Source organism: Phascolarctos cinereus, unplaced genomic scaffold (assembly GCF_003287225.1).
Source record: "Phascolarctos cinereus isolate Bilbo 61053 unplaced genomic scaffold, phaCin_HiC Scaffold_2;HRSCAF=192, whole genome shotgun sequence".
NCBI classification, from domain to species: Eukaryota; Metazoa; Chordata; class Mammalia; order Diprotodontia; family Phascolarctidae; genus Phascolarctos; species Phascolarctos cinereus.
The window spans coordinates 218397693-218416099 of NW_027555625.1; the positions used below are offsets into that span (position 1 = coordinate 218397693).

An 18407-nucleotide genomic window follows, 5' to 3' on the forward strand; every position below is an offset into this window, starting at 1 on the left:
CTTTCTCTTGTCACCAGCTATTGTGATTCACAGCTCTAGACTCTAGTTGCAAGGTATATCCCATCCTTAATCTCTCTGAACAAAAGAGTGACATGACCAGAGCTATCTGTGCTTTAGGAATATTAATTGGGTGACCATGTATAATAAAAATTAGAGCAGGAAGTGACTAGATGAAGTAATACCAGCTAAAAAAAAGTAAGGTGAGACATAATAACAAACAAGAGAATGGAGAGGAAAAGAAAAAGGCAAGAGATATTCTGTAAACAAAATCAACAGCACTTGGTTACTAATTGGCCATGCATGGAGAAGAGAAACAAGTCCCCATTGACTCTGAGAATTTTGAGTCTGGACTGCCATCTACAGAAAATAAGAAAACCAGGAAGCTAGTCTGGAGGCAGGAAGTGCATAAAGCTAGGTTCGGTTTGGGACAACTGTAGAAGACCTATGTAGAGATGTTCATCAAGCCATCTAGAAAAGTGACACTAGACTGGGTTGGGAGTAGATTTAAAAGGTATGATTGATAGCAAAGAGGTAGATGAGATCGCTGAGTGCATGGAGCAGGTTAGAAGACAGGCCAGGAGAGACCTTTGGGAAATGCCCACATGAAGAGGGAAAGGGAAAATGCCTGTAAAGGAGACAGAAAAGTAGCAGCCAAAAAGGAAAGAGGAGGTCCTAGAAGCTGAAAGTTTAAGGAGAAAGTTTCAAGGAAAGGGTGATCAACCAATGGTGTCACATGTTGAGAAAAGGTCAAGGACAATGAGGTCTAGAAAAGACCATCTAACTTTACAAGAGGTCACTGATGACCTTCAAAAGAGCAGCTCCAACAGAGTGGTGAAGCTGGAAAGCAGATTGCAAAGGGCCAACAAGGTAACGGCAGCATGTGTAGATTGCTCCTGAAAGAAGTCTGGAGAGAGAGGCAAGATGGCAGCTCAAGGGCGGAAGCAGGGTTGAGGGACAGGGTTCTCAGGCTAAGGGAAATCTGAGTGGAGGGGACACCCTTAAAGGTTTAAAAGAAAGGGGAGAACAAGGTAGGGACAGGATGGAGGGCCCACCCAAAACATGCTTCAGGGCATACCTGGGAGTCTTGTCTATGTTCTTGCCCACCCTCTGACACTATCTGGACTGACTCCAGTCCGGAGTAGTCAGCAGCAGCCTCTCCTAGAGACACTGCTGCTTCCCTGGGAGAGTGTAAATGGTCCTTGCCCAGAGGATGTTCCACTTAAAGGAGCTAGGTTTGCCAAGGACAAAAACCACCAATTATCTCAAGCAGGATTATGATAAACTCATCCAGCTTAGGAACCCAGTCTTCCAGACCAGGAGTTCTTAACTGTTTGGTTTTTTGGGGTTTTTTGTATCTGCAGACCCCTTGGCAATCTGGTAAAGCTTATGGACCCCTTCTCAGAATGTTTTTCAATACATAAAATAAAAAATCGCAGGATTACTAAGGAAACATATTGAAATATACTTATAAAATATTTTTAAAATACAAATTTAGAGATGTTAGGTTAAGAATCCCTCCTCTAGACCATCAACAATAATCCAAAGCACCCAACTATGGAGCATTGGCCCCAGGGAACCCATGCAGACCCAACTGGAGCTGGTGGTCCCTGCTAACTCTAACGATCTCTGAATCTTCAAAATTCCAATGAAGGGCCCAGTGTGGCTTACCCTATTCCAGGGACCTCCTGGAGAGTGAAGACATCTTGGCCTGGGGGCACAGGACTAGGATTGCTAACAATAGCTGGCAATGTTACTGACTTGGTGTCTGCTAGCTGCCCGGCCTTCAAGATGGGAGGGATCAGGGTGCCTCCCAGAGACTGCTTCATCTTCTCATCCTGCAATGCAGGTACTGAAGGGATATCTGCACCTGGAAACAGCATCGGGAGAGGGAGTTAAAGTCTAGCTATTCTTCTTCCTTCGATCCTTTTAAAGATCTGCAGTTTTGATGGCATGGGACTCTCCGTGGATGCAGAGCACAACTCCTCCAGCCTTAGTGTTTAGTCATCATGAGTTGATGAAGCCAAAAAAAACCAAAACAAAACCCAAAACTCCACATATCAGTCGATGGTCAGCCTTATTTCTGGTGATGAGTCTCTTCAAGCTGAGTAAGCGAATTCTCAAACAATGGCCAGGCCTTCACTTACATTCAAGCCTCCAGCTTGGGAAGAGCTGCCAGAGCATGGCCTCAGCTCTAGTCTTTGAGAACCCAGCGTTGCCCCACATCACGATGTGGCATCAGAGGGAGGTTTAGATGGAGGAAATCCCATAGAGAAACATGAAGCTTAGGACACTAATGTCCCAAGGAACATCCCACCCTACTTTCTCCTTCCTGTGGCTTCTCCGGGTAAAGAATTATCAAAAACCCACAGTAGCCCTGGGGCCTGTGAGGCAGGATCGCCCTTTGGATAACTTCCTTTGTGGCCATCTCAGAACCATCCTACTACCTTACTTCTCCAACTCAAAAAATTCCTAAGTCAGACTCCACTTCCTTCTTTCTTCCTATTTCAAAGAATCATAGAATTTTAGACCTGAGAAAGTCAGTGACACAGTGATTTTAACCACGCTCCCATGCCCTGTGAAATTGTTTGTTCCGGAACCTGCATGACCTTGAACAAGACATAACATTAATTTGCTACTAATAATAGTAGCTGCTAATATTTATTATATAAATATTGTATTTATATATGACATGTTTAAATATATAGAACTTTAAAGTTCCCATCTTCCTCATCATCTTCCTCCTCCTTCTAATCATTCTCCTCCTCCTCCTCCTCCTCCTCATCATCATCTTAGGCAGCAGTGCTTTAGGGTTTGCAAAGCGCTTTCGATATGTTATCTCATTTGATTACCTACCTTATCCCATTTTTTATTCTCACGACACCCCTTGAGGTGGCTGCTACTATTATTGCCATTTTAGCAGTGAGAAGACTGAGGTATAAGGAGATAAAATGATTTGCCCAAGGTCTTATAGATAGTAAGTCTCTGAGGCAGGATGAAAACCTGGTCTTTCTGACCTCAATTCCAGCACTCTGATCACCTACTTCACGCTGCCCCTATTTTATTTCCTCGGGCCTCAATTTCCTCATCTGCACAATGAGGGGATTGGATCTCATGGCCTCTAAAGTCTCTGGCAGTCCCTAAATCTAAGCTCCTATGAATTACCTCAACCCCAAGGCACATTTTCCCATTTCTGAACCGTGTGCTGCACAGTCCCACAAAAGTTTAACCTAAGATGGGAATCCACTAGTCAATCAACTAGCACTTATTAAGTGCCTATATGGAAACTTTAGAAAGAATGGCCACTTCATGCCTTTCTCTGTGATGAAAATGATTATTGCATGTCTTCCTGTGCTGGAAAACACAAGTGTATTAGAGATGGTCTAGCTCAGATAAAGTTATTTTTATTCCTGACAAACATTTTTCTGTTCAAACTTTTCATCCTAACAGATGAAGAAAGCTAAGCCCAGATGCAAAGTGACTTGACCAAGGTCACACAACCAGTGGATGCCAGATAGAATTGGGAGTTGAAGCCAGGTGTCCTGACTCCCAGTCCAGCACTCTTCCCTCCAAGGAAGGCTGTCCTGTGTTTAACTTTGGATCTTCTATATTACTGCTACTATTACTTCTATGTTACTGTGATAAATGATGAATATGAAGAAAACAAATAAATATAGAAAGGCACATAAGAAATGATAGAGTGCAAACTAATTATACCTATCATCATAATAAAATCTAATAAGTACCTGGAAGAAAACTAGAAGGAGCTCCAGGAGGATACACGATGCTACTGTTGCCAAGTCATTAGAGTTCATATGTGATTATTTTTTCCCTTTTAGCAAACTATAAATCATTTGGAATTCATAGTTTTACATATGATTTTATTTTTTGTATTGTTTGATTCCACTGTGGTTATTAATTTTAAAATAAATATTTTTAAATTAAAAAAAACTTGGACTTTGTAGAAAACAGGACTACAATCTCCTTGGATTTACTTTTATAGAATATCAGGCCCAGTCCCCCCACACACATTACACCACCTTGTATTATTTCAGGGATGTGATCTATTCCTGGTCTGTGACAATAGGTTGCAGTGAAAAGAGAGCTGAATTTGAGTCAGGGGACCTGGGTTCAAATCTCAGTTCAGTCACTTACTACCTGTGAGCATTGGGTAAGTCAGTGAATCTACCTGGGTTTTCTCAGCAATAAAATGAAAGATTTGGAATAGATGACCTCTAAGGCTCCTTCCAGATCCCAATTTCATGATCCTCTAATTAGGCCACCCCCCAAAAAATGACTAAAAATACATATTCTTTATGCCCAAGATGGACCAGGTTAGTCTGTGCTAAATCTGTATTCTGGAAATTCTCCCAACTGAGGTAAGGATTGGGCAAGATCCAGCCAGCAGCCGTTAAGAAGGAATATGCAAAAAATGGGGCTGATACCCAGGTAGAGTGTACACATGCTGAGGCTGGCCATTTGAAGATCTATTCGACCAAGTGGTTAGGTAAACTGGAGGTCAGGCAAACTGGAGGTCGATCCTAAGTATTCCAAGGTAAGGACACATCAAGAGCAGGTGGGCCTGAGACAAGACACAGATGGGAAGAAAGACAAAGGCTTGATTGGAACAATCAGGCTAGGAACTGACCACAGCCAGTCTGGGACCAAGGAACTGAAGAAGGTAGCAAGGCAGGTCCAGGCCAAGATTAGATGCTACAGCCAGAATCTCTCCCCAGAAAGCTAACTGTGCCAACAATGGCTTAGCCAACAAGTACTGCCTTTTAAGAAGGACAGCTCATCCAGGCTAAAGCACCTGTGGCTACGTCCTAGTGGCAGTCCATCAGCAGCCATCCATCCACTACCTTGCGCTAGGTGCTAGGAATACAAAGACAAAAATGAAATAGTGCCTGCCCTCCAGGATCTTACAGTCTATCAGAAACAATACATCCATATATAAGTATCCCTAAGTGCCTCTAATGAGACCTGAATGGACTTGACTTCCTCAAGTCCTTGGGGTAATTGAGATCCAATTCATCTCCAAGGTCAAGACCAGGTGGGACATGTAATGGGCTATTACCCAGGGCCCTGACACCTTCTTTCTCTTTTATTTATTCAACCTAGGTCTTAGTCACCGTCAGGCCCAGCACTCTTATCAACTTCTCCATGCTGTCTTCTCTGGGCCTCAGTTTTCTCATCTGCAAAATGAGAGGATTGAATTGGATGGCCTCTAAAGTCTCTGACCATCCCTAAATCTAAGTTCCTATGAATTACTTCATCCCCAAGAGCATCCTCATTTTCTCATTGCTGAACTATGTCCGGCATGGTCCCACAAAAGTTTGACCCAAGATCAGTATCCATTAGTCAGTCAACCAGCTTTATTAAGTGCCTACATGGAAACTTAAGGAAAAATGGCACTACTTCATACCTTTCTCTACAGTAAGAATGGCAACTACATGTCTTCCTCTACCTGCCTCTGATACATTTGTATTAGAAAAGGTGTGGCTCAGAGTTATTTTTATTCCTGACAAAACATTTTTCAGATTCAATGAGGCACAAATGGTAGATGGCCCTAGCACCCAAAATGGCAAAATCTTTCTCTGTAGAATTTCAGAGTCTAAAACCCCATGGCCTTTAAACTGACCTTAAGTGCCCCCATGACCATGCTTTGAGTTTAAGGATGTCAAAAGGCAGGTAGAAGAAAGAAGGGAATCATTCTCACCTGGAATTGATAATGTATCAAATTAACCCCCTTTGTCAAAGCTTTCAGTACAGGTTACCTGGCAAGGCTCAAGTGTCCCTTCCTTGGAAAAGTCTTCCTTGATGAAACCAGCTGTGGGTTCTCTCACTCAGGAGCCAATGCATATGTACAGCCTGTGTGTATCTGAGAGCATGCTATATCTCCCCAGTGAAAGGTGAGCTTCCTGAAAGCGGGGACTATCTATCTCACTTATATATTTATATCCCTAGTATATAGCACAGTGCCTGGCCTATTGTAGGTGCCTAATAAATGCACGTTGTTTGATTAATTGATGATAGGTCACATGAAAAATGGGAAAAAAAATCATATAGACAAATAAATGGGTGAACATGTCTATTCACATACACAGAGACCAGCTTCTGTGTTAGTTAATAGAAGACATTTACTCCATGAAGAAAGGAACAGGTGTTGCAAACTTAGAACAGTAGGTTATACATTACCTCTTGTGCAGCTGGAGTTGCCCTTAGCTGGCCCTTGCTACTCCCTTGTGGACCTGAGCCATTCTCCAAGGACCCTTTGATCTCTGGGGTGGTGGGAATGCTCTGGATGGGAGGCATTGGCCTGGAAGCCACCAGTAATCTCTGAGAGGTGGCTAGGGGGATGGCACTCTTCAGGGAAGCACCCTTAGTAACTCCTCCAGCATCCAAGGAAGCTGCAGATGGGGTAAAAAGGAAATGAATGGGAGCTCCAAGGAAAGGAGAGGTCTTTGTCAAAGGTGCTTTCCTTGAGAAAAGCAGCACAGGCCTTCACAAAAGCTCCTTCAGGGCAGAGAATGGTTTTTTTCTTGGTTTTCCAGGCACCTATCACAGTGCCAGACACAGAGTAGGCACTTAATAAATGCTTATTCAATCAATCCATCAACAAGTATCTGTTAACCACCTACTACTGTCAAACACCAGGACTAGGGCTTAGAGATACAAAGACAAAGTGAGACAATCTTTGTTCTTAAAGAACTTAACAATCCAGTGAGAGGGATACATATCAACAGAGGATAATAATAACAAAAATAGCATTTATAGTGCTGTAAGGTTTGCAAAGTACTTTACATATGTCATGTCACTTGATCCCCATAACAACCCTGGGAGGTAGGTGATATTATCAGCAACCCTTTTTACAGATGAAGGAACTGAGATGGAGAGCTTAAGTGATTTGCCTCCGATCACATACCCAGGAAGGATTTGAGTTCAGGTCTTCCTGACTCCAAGTCCAGAGCTCTATCCATGCACTCCAGAGCTCCCTAGGGGTGGACTAAATATACAGTGGTTGAGGTTCGAGCACTAACAATTTGGTTTTTTTGTTTTTTATTAATTAATTTATTTATTTAATGTTAACTTTTTAAATATATATTTATTTATTTTTAGTTTTCAACATTTACTTCCACAAGATTTTGAATTCCAAAATTTCACCCATCTTTCCCCTCCCCCCCAAGATGGCATGCATTCTGAATACCCTTCCCTAGTCTGCCCTCCCTTCTATCTTTGCCCTCTCTTCTCTTATCCCCTTCCCCTTCTATTTTCCTGCAGGGTAGGATAGATTTCTGTACTTCATCTCCTATATTTCTTATTTCCCAGTTGTATGTGGAAACTTTTTTTTTAAACATGTGTTTTTAAAACTTTGGGTTCCAAATTTTCTCCCTTCCTCCCACCCCACCCACCCTCATTGAAAAGGCAAGCAAGTCAATACAGGCCATACTTGTGCAGTTATGCAAAACAATTCCATAGTAGACATGTTATGAAAAACTAACTCTATTTCCCTTAATCCTATCCTGCCCCCCCATTTATTCTATTCTTTCTTTTGACCCTGTCCCTCCTCAGAAGTACTTCCTTCTGATTACCCCTTTCCCAATCTGCCCTCCTCTCTATCATCCCCTGCTCTCTTGTCCCTTCCTCCCCTATTTTCCTGTAGGGTAAGACAGATTTCCATACCCAATTGAGTGTGTATGTTATTCCTCCTTAAGCCAAATCCTATGAGAATAAGATTCCCTCATTTCCTCTCACCTTCCCCTGTTTCCCCTCCACTGTAAGAACCTTTTCTTGTCTGTTTTGTGCAAGATAATGTACCCCATTCTACCTCTCCCTTTCTCCTTCTCCTAGTATAATCCTCTCTCACCCCTTAAGTTTATTCTCCAGATATCACCCCTTCATCTTCAACTCACCCTGTGCCATCTATCTATCTATCTATCTATCTATACATACATAACATACATACATACATATAATTTTTCCCCTCCCACTACCCTAATACTGACAAAGGTCTCATGAGTTATAAATATCATCTTTCCATGCAGGAATGTAAACAGTTCAGCTTAATAAGTCTCTTATGATTTCTCTTTCCTGTTTACCTCTTCATGTGCCACTTGAGTCTTGTATTTGAAAGTCAAATTTTCTATTCAGCTCTGGTCTTTTCATCAAGAATGCTTGAAAGTCCTCTATTTCACTGAATGACCATTTTTTCCCCTGAAGGATTATACTCAGTTTTGCTGGGTAGGTGATTCTTGGTTGTAATCCTATCTCCTTTGCCCTCTGGAATATTATATTCCATGCCCTGCGTCCTTAATGTAGAAGCTGCTAAATCTTGTGTTATCCTGATTGTGTTTCCACATACTTGAATTGTTTCTTTCTGGCTGCTTGCAATATTTTCTCCTTGACCTGGGAACTCTGGAATTTGGCTACAATATTCCTAGGAGTTTTCCTTTGGGGATCTCTTTCAGGGGGAGATGGGATTCTTTCAATTTCTATTTTGCCCTCTGGTTCTAAAATCAGGGCAGTTTTCCTTGATAATTTCTTGAAAGATGATGTCTAGGCTCTTTTTTTGATCATGGCTTTCAGATAGTCCAATAATTTTTAAATTCTCTCTCCTGGATCTATTTTCCAGGTCAGTTGTTTTTCCAATGAGATATTTCACATTGTTTTCTAATTTTTCATTCTTTTGGATTTGTTTACTGTCTTGATTTCTCATAAAGTCACTATCTTCCAATTGCTCTATTCTAATTTTTAAGGAAGTATTTTCTTCAGTAAGCTTTTGGACTTCCTTTTCCATTTGGCCAATTTTGCTTTTTAGGGCATTCTTCTCTCATTGGCTTTTTGGACCTCTTTTGCCATTTGGGTTAGGCTATTTTTTAAGGTGTTATTTTCTTCAGTATTTTTTTGGGTCTCCTTTAGCAAGCTGTTGACTTGTTTTTCATGATTTTCTTACATCACTCCATTTCTCTTCCCAGGTTTTCCCCTAATTTTTTTACTTGCTTCTCAAAATCCCTTTTGAGCTCTTCCAAGGCCTGGGACTGATTCATATTTTTCTTGGAGGCTTTGGATGTGGGAGCTTTGACTTTGTTGTCTTCTTCTGGTTGTATGTTTTGATCTTCTTTGTTACCAAAGTAAGATAATACAGTCTGACTCTTTTTGCGAGGTTTGCTCATGATCCCAACCAACTACTTGAGTTTTAAAGTCTTTATTAAGGAAAAAGTCTGTTTCCAATGTGGAGAATGTACTGTCTCAAGCTTAGGGGGTTTGTATAGCTGTAAATTTTCAGTTCTTCCAAGGTAGTATGATAAGGGTCGAGGTGTTTACTCTTTTCCTGGCCTGAGCTCTGGTCTTTGAGTAACTGACCACAAGCAGTCTTTTCTCTCTTGGAACTGTGAGGAGGGGTTCCTCTCCAGCCACTACAAGCTCCACCATGCCAGTGCTCCTCCTCACCCCAGGACCGCCACCCAGAGCTGTGACCCAGATCCAAGCACGGGCAAGGCAAGAGATCCCTGCAGTCCCCCTCTGATCAGCCACTTGATTCCCTCCTCAGTCAGTGCCTGGAAGCTCAGGACAGAGCCCCGCCCCTCCCCCGCACCTGTGCTCTGCACTCTGGAACTGGCTCTGACCTAGCTCTTCTCTCACGGAAAAAATAGACTTTTCCCACTGACCTTCTAAGTTTTCTTTGGCATTAGTGGATTGAGGAGTCTGGAAACCTCCACAGCTGCCCACGATTCAGTCCTCTGAGGCCTGCTCCAGGTTTGTGGCGGCCTGTGCGCCCACGCTGCCCTGTGCTCCGCTCCCAGCCCGGCGGGATAAGCCTTCCCGATCAACCATCCAGGTTGTCTTGGGCTGGAAATTTGCTTTACTCTGTCTTTTTGTGGGTTCTACTACTTTAGAATTTGTTTAGAGCCATTTTTTTACGGGTATTTGGAGGGGTTTTGGGGAGAGCTCAAGCAAGTCACTGCTTTCACTCTGCTGTCTCGGCTGTGCCCCCGGAGCACTGGCAATTTGGAGGACGGTCTTTTGAAGGAGATGGCCCTTAAAGGGAGCCGGGGGCAGAGAAGAGAAAGGAGGGAAGTGTAGGCAAAGGGAACAAGCCTAGATACAGGCCATCGAATGTCATGTGTTCTAAACAGCAGGTCAGCCATCGAGAATGAAGGGGGAAAGGGAAGGCGAAGGGAACAAGCATTTATTAGGTGCCTACTATGTACCAGGCACCATTCTAAATACTTTACAAATATTTCATTTGAATGAAGAGTGAGTGATGAACTGAACCCCCTGGGGAACAAGAGGTGTGGGGGTGTGGGTATGGGTGTGGGTGTGGGTGTCTCCTGTGCTTGAGCTCAATCCCACAAATGACTTAGTAGAATGTAAGCTTCTGAAGGCAGGGAGCAGTTCATTTTTGTCTTTGCACTTCCAGTACATAGCACGTGAGAGCTTGTTACATCTGCTTCTTGGTTGAACCTGAACCTGAGCCTAAGAGGCCTCTTCTGGTCAGTTTACACAGCAAGTTTCCTCCAGGGGAAACTCAGGGAAAGTCATTTGATTTTCGTTGGCCTGCCAACTGTTTGAATGTTGTTGCTTGGATTCACACAGACCACAGAACAGAGGTCTGATCTGGAACCGGAGGGATCCACCGTCAGTCAGTCAGTCTGTCTGTCAGCAAGCATTTATTAAATGCTTACTATGTGCCAGGCACCCTGCTAAGCTCTGGCAAAGACATGGTCCCTGCCCTCAGACCTCACAGTCTACTGGGGAGAACAGCAGGCCAACAGACGCACGTACAAGATATACAGACAGCACAAAAGGAACATCCCCATGGCCGGAATGATAGGCCATTTTCTGGGGGAAACAGTGGGGAAGACATAACCAGTAACGGAGAACAAACACACTCCTAGGATGATCAGCACCAAGGAGAATCCCCTGGATTTGGAGAAGCCCTTTCTTCCAGAGAACTCAAAGCCCTTTTACTTATTATCATCAGTGCAGTTTAAATAAAAGACCACTGGGTTTGGAGACGGCAGATTTGGGTTTGAATACTAGTTATGATACCCTAAGTGACCTTGGACAACTAACTTAACTTCTCTGGGCCTCTGTTTCCTCATTTGTATAATAAAAACACTGGATTCAGGGGTGGAGAACCCGAAGTCTCCAGGTCACATGTGGCCCTCTAGGTCCTCAAGGGCAGCCCTTTGACTGAATCTAAGCTTCACTGAACAAATCCTTTGGTTAAGGATTTGTGAGAGATCACTGAGTGATCTCTAATATGACCCTGTGAGCCCTGGGCTCTACCCACTTCGCTACTTCCCCAGAGTTCTAGCCAGGCCTAAGTCAGGACTGGATGCTTGAGCCCCGGCTGCTGTGATCAGTGTGACATTTATGGGGGAAACAAAAACAGAGTTCCTACACAGCCAACCCCTTGTGTCCACTGTTGCTCTTTCCAGATCCCAGGATTCCTGTGGCTGATGGGGTCTTTGTCCATCAAACAGACAAAGCTTCCACTGTTTTCAGGGCAGTCTCTTTTTTCCTCTCCTCATTGGGACTTTGACCTCAAGCTATTAGAGCTAAAATCGACTGTAGAGACCGCCTAACCCTATTCCCCCCCACCCCACCCCACCCCCACACCTATTTTACAGATAAGGTAGTCAAGGCCCAGAGAAGGGAAATAAGTTGTCCAGGCTCACCTGGCTGAGAGCCAGGCCTAAAACCTGCCTCTCTGATTCCTGGTTTTCACCCTTTCACAAGCAGAACCACTGGGCTCACCTCGGGGAGAAGCAGACAGCCCCTCAGAGAGTCTCCTCTTCTTTAGCTTGTCCTTGATTTGGGTGGTCTCTAAGGCTGCACTGTTGGCCTCCATCTCCCGGACGGTGGCGGGCAGGAGAGGGTGGGGCCCTGAAGAGACCGCCTCCACATTCTTCACATAGCCGTTCCTGGACTGCCAAGCCTTTGAGGCCTTGAGGCTGGTCAGGTCTCCATTTCTGCCCCATACAGGGCCCTGCTTCTCCATCTGGACTTTCAGCAGGGACTGGGGGGAGGCTGTGGGCAGACAAATGAGGACAACTGAGTTACCTTGGCCCAAGCCTAGCAAAGTATCGGGGCAAACAAATGATTCCACCTGCTACTGCTGTAAAACTGAAGGTGATCTAAAAACGACCTCTAAATATAGTTTTAGCATACAGACTTAAGTAAACAGAATAAAAAAAAAAAATTTAATATTATATATAGACATACATATACACATGTGTATGTGTATATGTGTACTTAGACAAATATACATGTATGTACATAGATGTGTGTACATAGATGTGTACAATAACTACAACAAGGTAAATTGTAGTTAGTAATAATAAAAAAAAAAGAAAGAAAGAAACCAAATGCTTAATAATTATAATTAGCAAGCTTTGGCCTCAGAGAGAAGACCCGAAAATGTGCCTCCTTACCTCCTTTGCAAGGGTGGTAGACTCTGGGCTTGGAACATTGCATATACTGCTAGACTTGATTAATGTGTTAATTAGTTTTGCTGAACAGCTCTTCCCCACCCTTTTAAATTTTAAATTTTAAATCTTCATTACAAAGGATAGCTTGCTAGGTAGAGAAAGGGAGAGGGTAATTGTAATAATAATAGCTACCACTTACATAGCACTTTAAGGTTTGCAATGTGTTTAACAAATATCTCATTTTGGCAGCTTTGGGAAGTAGGTGCTATTGCCCTCCCCCTTTAATATTTGAGGAAAATGAGGTACACAGAGACTTGCCCAGGGTCACACATCTAGTTAGTGTCTGAGGTCACATTTGAACTTGGACCTTCCTGATCCAGCTGCCCCATATATTCATAAGTGAAAGTGATTGAGAAACAAAAGACAGCAATAAAAATTTCAAATGTTTAAAGAAGGCAGTCACACATTCAAATATGCACTCACTTCCTCCTCCATGCCTGATCTAAACAAGCCTCAGTTCTCTAGCTAGTGCTGCTGGGGGGGCAGTGCCCAGAAGGAATATCTAGGTTGTTGGACCTAGATAATAGTGAATAATTGAAGGTTGAGTGTGTGTCTGTGCGTGTGCGTATATATGTATAAACACATAAACAAACACATTAATGAATGTACACATGCATATACTTGACCATCATTACTCACATATATGCATGCGCATGTATATAAATACCTATAGATGTGTGTAAATGTACATATGTACATATGTGTGTATGCACGCTGTTCACAAACCCTAGACAACATTTTATTTTGCTCTAATTCACCCGGGTGGAGACCATCCTACCCTCATCCTCTCCTGTCCGTTGGCCTGCATGGTCCTGCAGGCTTGAGTTGATGTTTCTATTGCGACCATGGAAGGTGCGGAACCCAGAGCTGGCACTGGATCGAGGGATGCTGCCACAATATATTGCTACAGGAATCCGGAATTTGGCTGGAAACAAAGACATGGGTTTTAACACCTATGGGGATGGTGACTAAAGAAAGAAAAATCGAGAGGGCTTGGCACCATCCCCACTTGCCAGAGGGCCAAGGTTCAGGCCCTACTCTGAAAGCCAGACCCAACTTAGCCAATGATTGAGGGAAGACTAAAAACAGCCTTGTGCCTGTAAACTATTAGGACCACACAAAGGAGACCCAGTGTCATAGGTGGATCAATTAGATGAAATTTGCCTTGATCGGTTTTTTATGTTTCTTGTACTCACTTAATTCTTGTACTTGTCTCTTCCTTACCCATAGAACTGAGCTTCTTAGGGACAGGGGCTATTTCATTTTTTTCTTTGTATACACCATAGCCCCCAGCACAGTGTCTGGCCTGTTAATAAATGCCTGTTGATTGACGCACATCTTTGATTGAGTCACCTGTACCAAAATGTCCTGACATCTGTGTCATAGCCCCTTCCCATATTCTAGGTCTCCATACTCATCCCCCAATGCCACATGGGTGCTAGAGTTAGACTGAGCTTAGAGATCATCTAATCCAATCCTCTAAGGCCCAGAGAGGCAAAGAGACTTGTCCAGGGTCACCCGGCTCCCCAGCAACACCTCCCCTGACTTATAGGGCAGTTTCCTTTCCAGGATGTAATTCAGCCTCTGCCACTCTGTGGCTGTAATGCGAGGAAGAGATACTTGGCCCCAGCTGAGGACTTACCCTCACACGCACCCTGCCCTGACTCAATTTGAGGAGGAAGAGCCCTTACAACCCCGGGAGACCCCTCCCCCTTGGGAGTTTGTTACCTGTGCTGAAGTCATCATGTGTAGCCATGTCTCAAGGAGCACAGGACTCTGCAAAGGTCTTCTGGCCAACAGGAGCTACTCGTTGGGCATCTGGCCACCAGGGCCTTGGTGGTCGCTGAGGTTTCTAACCCCCAACATCTGGTGGTCTAACCTGGAGAGAAAAAAATATATACCTTGATCACATGAAAAGAACCAAATCCCTCTTGGAACAGGGCTCTGAGCTGGCCAGCCTCACTATGCTCCATGGTGAGCAGGGGCTAGAGGACGGACTTTCTGCCAAGGGCCATGGGCCAATGTGTGAAACAAGTTCAGCTACAAAGTGCTGGACACATTCAGCCCTTTGGAGAGCTTTTCAAAGCCATGTGACTCAGAACCTGGTTTAAACCTGGAAGAATAGCTCAAGTCTAGTAGATGAATCAACCCAGCCAATTTTCAGTCCCTGGCATTGGTAAGGTCAGGCAGGGGCCTTTGCCATGGTAACGGGGCTCGCCATTTGGTACTCAAACACAGCAGTCATATCCAGCCCTCTCCTCCAGAAGCAGCCACTGTCAGCTATACTCAAAAAGCAAAAAAAAAAAAAGGTGGGGGGAAATCTCTTCAATAAACACATTAAATTCAAAAATTCAAATAAAATAGTATTTATTAAGCACCTATTATGTGCCTAGTCCTGTGCAAAATTTTGAAGTGTTGAGTATGCAAAGACAAAATGAAACAGTTCCTCACCTCAAGCTCACATTCTAGTGAGGGAAAACGAAATTAGTATAGATGAGAAAATGTGAAATATGCAAAATAAAATCATTTCAAGGGAAGGAGGGGTGATGGGGGCCCACTAGAAGAAAAAGGGAGGACTTGAAATGAGCCTTGAAGGAAGCTCAGGAATTCCAAGAAATAGAGAGGGAGAAGAGAGAGGACTCTAGCCATGCGGTGGAATGTGGGAGACCTGACTTTGAGAAGACACACATGGGGGAGATAGACGCAAATCTCATGTGCTGGGAACAGCAAGGAGGCCAGCTTGGCTAGAACATAGAGAGGGAGGAAGGGAGGAAAAGGGAACTGGCATTTGTTAAGCACCTATTTTGTGCCAGGTAAACAGCTAGGTGGCACCATAGTGCACAGAGCACCAGGCCTAGAGTCCAGGAAGACTCATCTTCCTGAGTTCTAATCTGGCCTCAGACACTTACTAGCTGTGTGACCCTGGGCAAGTCACTTAACCCTGTTTGCCTCAGTTTCCTAATCTGTTTAATGACTTGGAAAAGGAAATGGCAAATCACTCTAGTACCTTTGTCAAGAAAACCACAAGGGGCAGCTAGGTGGCGCAGTGGATAGAGCACCGGCCCTGAAGTCAGGAGGACCTGAGTTCAAATCTGGTCTCAGACCAGATACTTGACACTTACTAGCTGTGTGACCCTGGGCAAGTCACTTAACCCCAACTGCCTCGTAAAAAGTAAAAATAAGTAAAGAAAAATAAAAAAAGAAAACCCCAAATGGGGTCAAGAAGAGACAGACACAATTGAAAACGCCTAAAAACGTGTGCTGGAATCGATCTATGAGGAACATTAACTATCTCAGCATTTGCTAGGAAGACTAATCATGATGAGAAGAACGAGAGTTTAGAAATCGCTCGTGAACATTTGATCTCCTTGCTGAGCGAGAGAGCTGAGGACCAAGCAAGGGCAGTGCTGGCTCATACCATGAAGTTGGAAGGAAAATGGTTAAACATTAGGAAGAGCATAACCTCAAAAAGCAATGAGAGAGTCCAGAGCAAGAAATAAATTTAAAGAAAGCTTGGCAAGAGACTCAACTGAGCCAGGTAATTCTGTATTTATAGATAAAACTAGAAGCTCAATGAACAGACAAAAATTGGAAAAGATCTATGAAGATTTCAGTTAACAAATTCATTTCTCCATTTCAAAAGATGCCCAGCCAACCACAAGCCCAAAAGTCTCAGGATGACACATGTTATCTACCTCCAGATGGAGAGGTGATGGACTCGGAGTGTAGACTGAAGCATATTTTCTTTCTTTCTTTTTTTTGCAGGGGGAGGGGGGAGAGGAAGGCATGGCCAATGTGAAGATTGGTTTTGCTCAACTATACATATTTTTAACAGGTTTCATTTATCTTGCCTTCTTAATAGGGAAGGGAAGAGAAGAGGGAGGAAGAGAATTCAAAACTGAAAATAAAATAAAATTGAACTTTTTTAAAAAAAGGTATCCAGAGGATGCCCATCAATTGGGGAATGGCTGAGCAAGTTGTGGTATATGAATGTAATGGAATACTATTGTTCTATAAGAAATGATGAACGGGCTGACTTCAGAAAAACCTGGGAAGACTTATATGGTCTGATGCTGAGTGAAGTGAGCAGAACCCAGAGGACTTTGTATACAATAGCAGCCACGTTATGCAATGACTAAGAATGTTAAACTGAACCCTTCTCAGCATTAAGAGGATCTAAGACATTTCCAGAGGCCTCAGGGTGGAAAATGCTGTCCAAATCCAAAGAAAGAACTATGGAAGTCAAATGCTCTCACTTATTTTTACCTTAAGTTGAATTTTGTTTCATCTTTCTGATGGTTCCTCCTATTGGTTTTAATTTTTACTTACAACTTCACTAATGTGAAAATATGTTTAATGGGTATGTAAATGTAAAGCCTATGTCAGATTGTACGCCGTCTTGGGGAGAGCAGGGGGGGGAGAAAAAGGGAGAAAAAATGTTCAACTCAAAAAAAAATTTTTTTAAATAAAATAAAATTTTTTAAAAAAGGTATCCAAGAATATTAATAGCTAGTGACCTTTATACTATCTTCCCCATCTCTATAAAATTTTTGTGAGAGAAGTTTTCACAAAAATATTGGGGACGTATACAAGAAGGGAATAGGCAGGATTTTACAGTTAATAATTGAGATCAGGCCACATGTACATTTTATATTCTGTAGCAGTCACACGATTGGTTGAAAGGTTTACAGAACACAATATTCCACTACGCTTATTAGTTGTTGATGATTAAAAAAAAAACTCACTTGATTCAGCAGAACAACACATGGTTTTAAATGCTCTTCCCCAACAAACTGTCTCCCACGCACATGTCAACAAGGTATCTCCCATGCATATGTCACAAGGTATCTCCCATGCATATGTCAATCACACAGGATAGCATGAAAGATGTAAATAAGATAACTCAATCTTCTGAATATCAATTTCAAGAAAGGGATAAAATAACAAGATGCATGCTCACCCAAAGATGTTTGCCGATGTCATGGAGGATGTCCAGTACAAAGTCTAAATGGAAGAGGAATGATCTTTAAATGGTGAGGTCCTTCGGGTGCTCCCGTTGGTGGATGGCATTGTGCTGAGGCATCAAGCTTCAGACCACTGCAGAGCATCCTAAATGAGATACATAATCACTTGACCGTTTGGCCTAGGAAAACTCTGAATAAAGAGGGCTTATGGTCCACATTATGATATGCAACTGGATAGACAACCTATAGGACTGATCCATCAGTAACACATTTAATACAGGCCTCATGTAGGGACAATGAACCAGAGCCTGAATTGAACGGGAGGAGAAGAGCTGGCAATCCACCCTTTGGAAAATGTAGTCTTTTTTAGGACCCTAGCTTCTCCTTAAAACAAAAATTATTTTAACATCTATACTCGTTCAGTGAGGATACACAGTTGCAAATCATGGAATATCATCATCTCCAAGGCTGCATGGGATTGCAATCTGTACTTTTTTTCGTGAAGCACCCACACTGATGAGGCAATAGGTCTATCTGATACAGGACACTTAGCTACCTCCCAAGGTTGTTGTGAGGATAAAATGAGATTATATTTGTAAATGGCTTTGCCAACCTCAAAGCACCATACAAATGCTAGCTATTATTATTGTTTCTGTTATTATCAAACATCCCAGGCAAAGCTTGGAAATCATATTCCTTGTGTGTAACTCTCTAGAAGAAACTCAGACTGTTCTGTAATGCAGGCAATTTAGGTGCATGGAAAGGGAGTTAAGGAATCATCCTACCCTATCATGGAGAGAAAACTGCAAAGAAGATAAGAGAATCGTGACTTACAGAGAGGGAAGGGGCCATTTTACCTAATCCTCTCACTTTACAGATGAGAAAACTAAGGACCAGGCAACGGAAATGAAGTAAAGGGAGGCAGTATGGTACCAAGCAAAGGGTTCTG

General features: G+C 43.0%; 1 protein-coding gene across 1 annotated transcript in view; it reads right to left on the reverse strand.

The window, feature by feature from the left end:
- TOGARAM2 (TOG array regulator of axonemal microtubules 2) overlaps positions 1-17599 on the reverse strand; it is an 83824-nt gene extending 66225 nt beyond the window's left edge. The window contains 7 exon segments of the mRNA XM_078149783.1: positions 1669-1837; positions 1840-1867; positions 6196-6407; positions 11761-12033; positions 13273-13419; positions 14223-14373; positions 17455-17599. Coding sequence (XP_078005909.1) covers positions 1669-1837; positions 1840-1867; positions 6196-6407; positions 11761-12033; positions 13273-13419; positions 14223-14250 — 857 coding nt within the window. The 5' untranslated portion in view covers positions 14251-14373; positions 17455-17599.
- Positions 17600-18407: the final 808 nt, after the last annotated feature.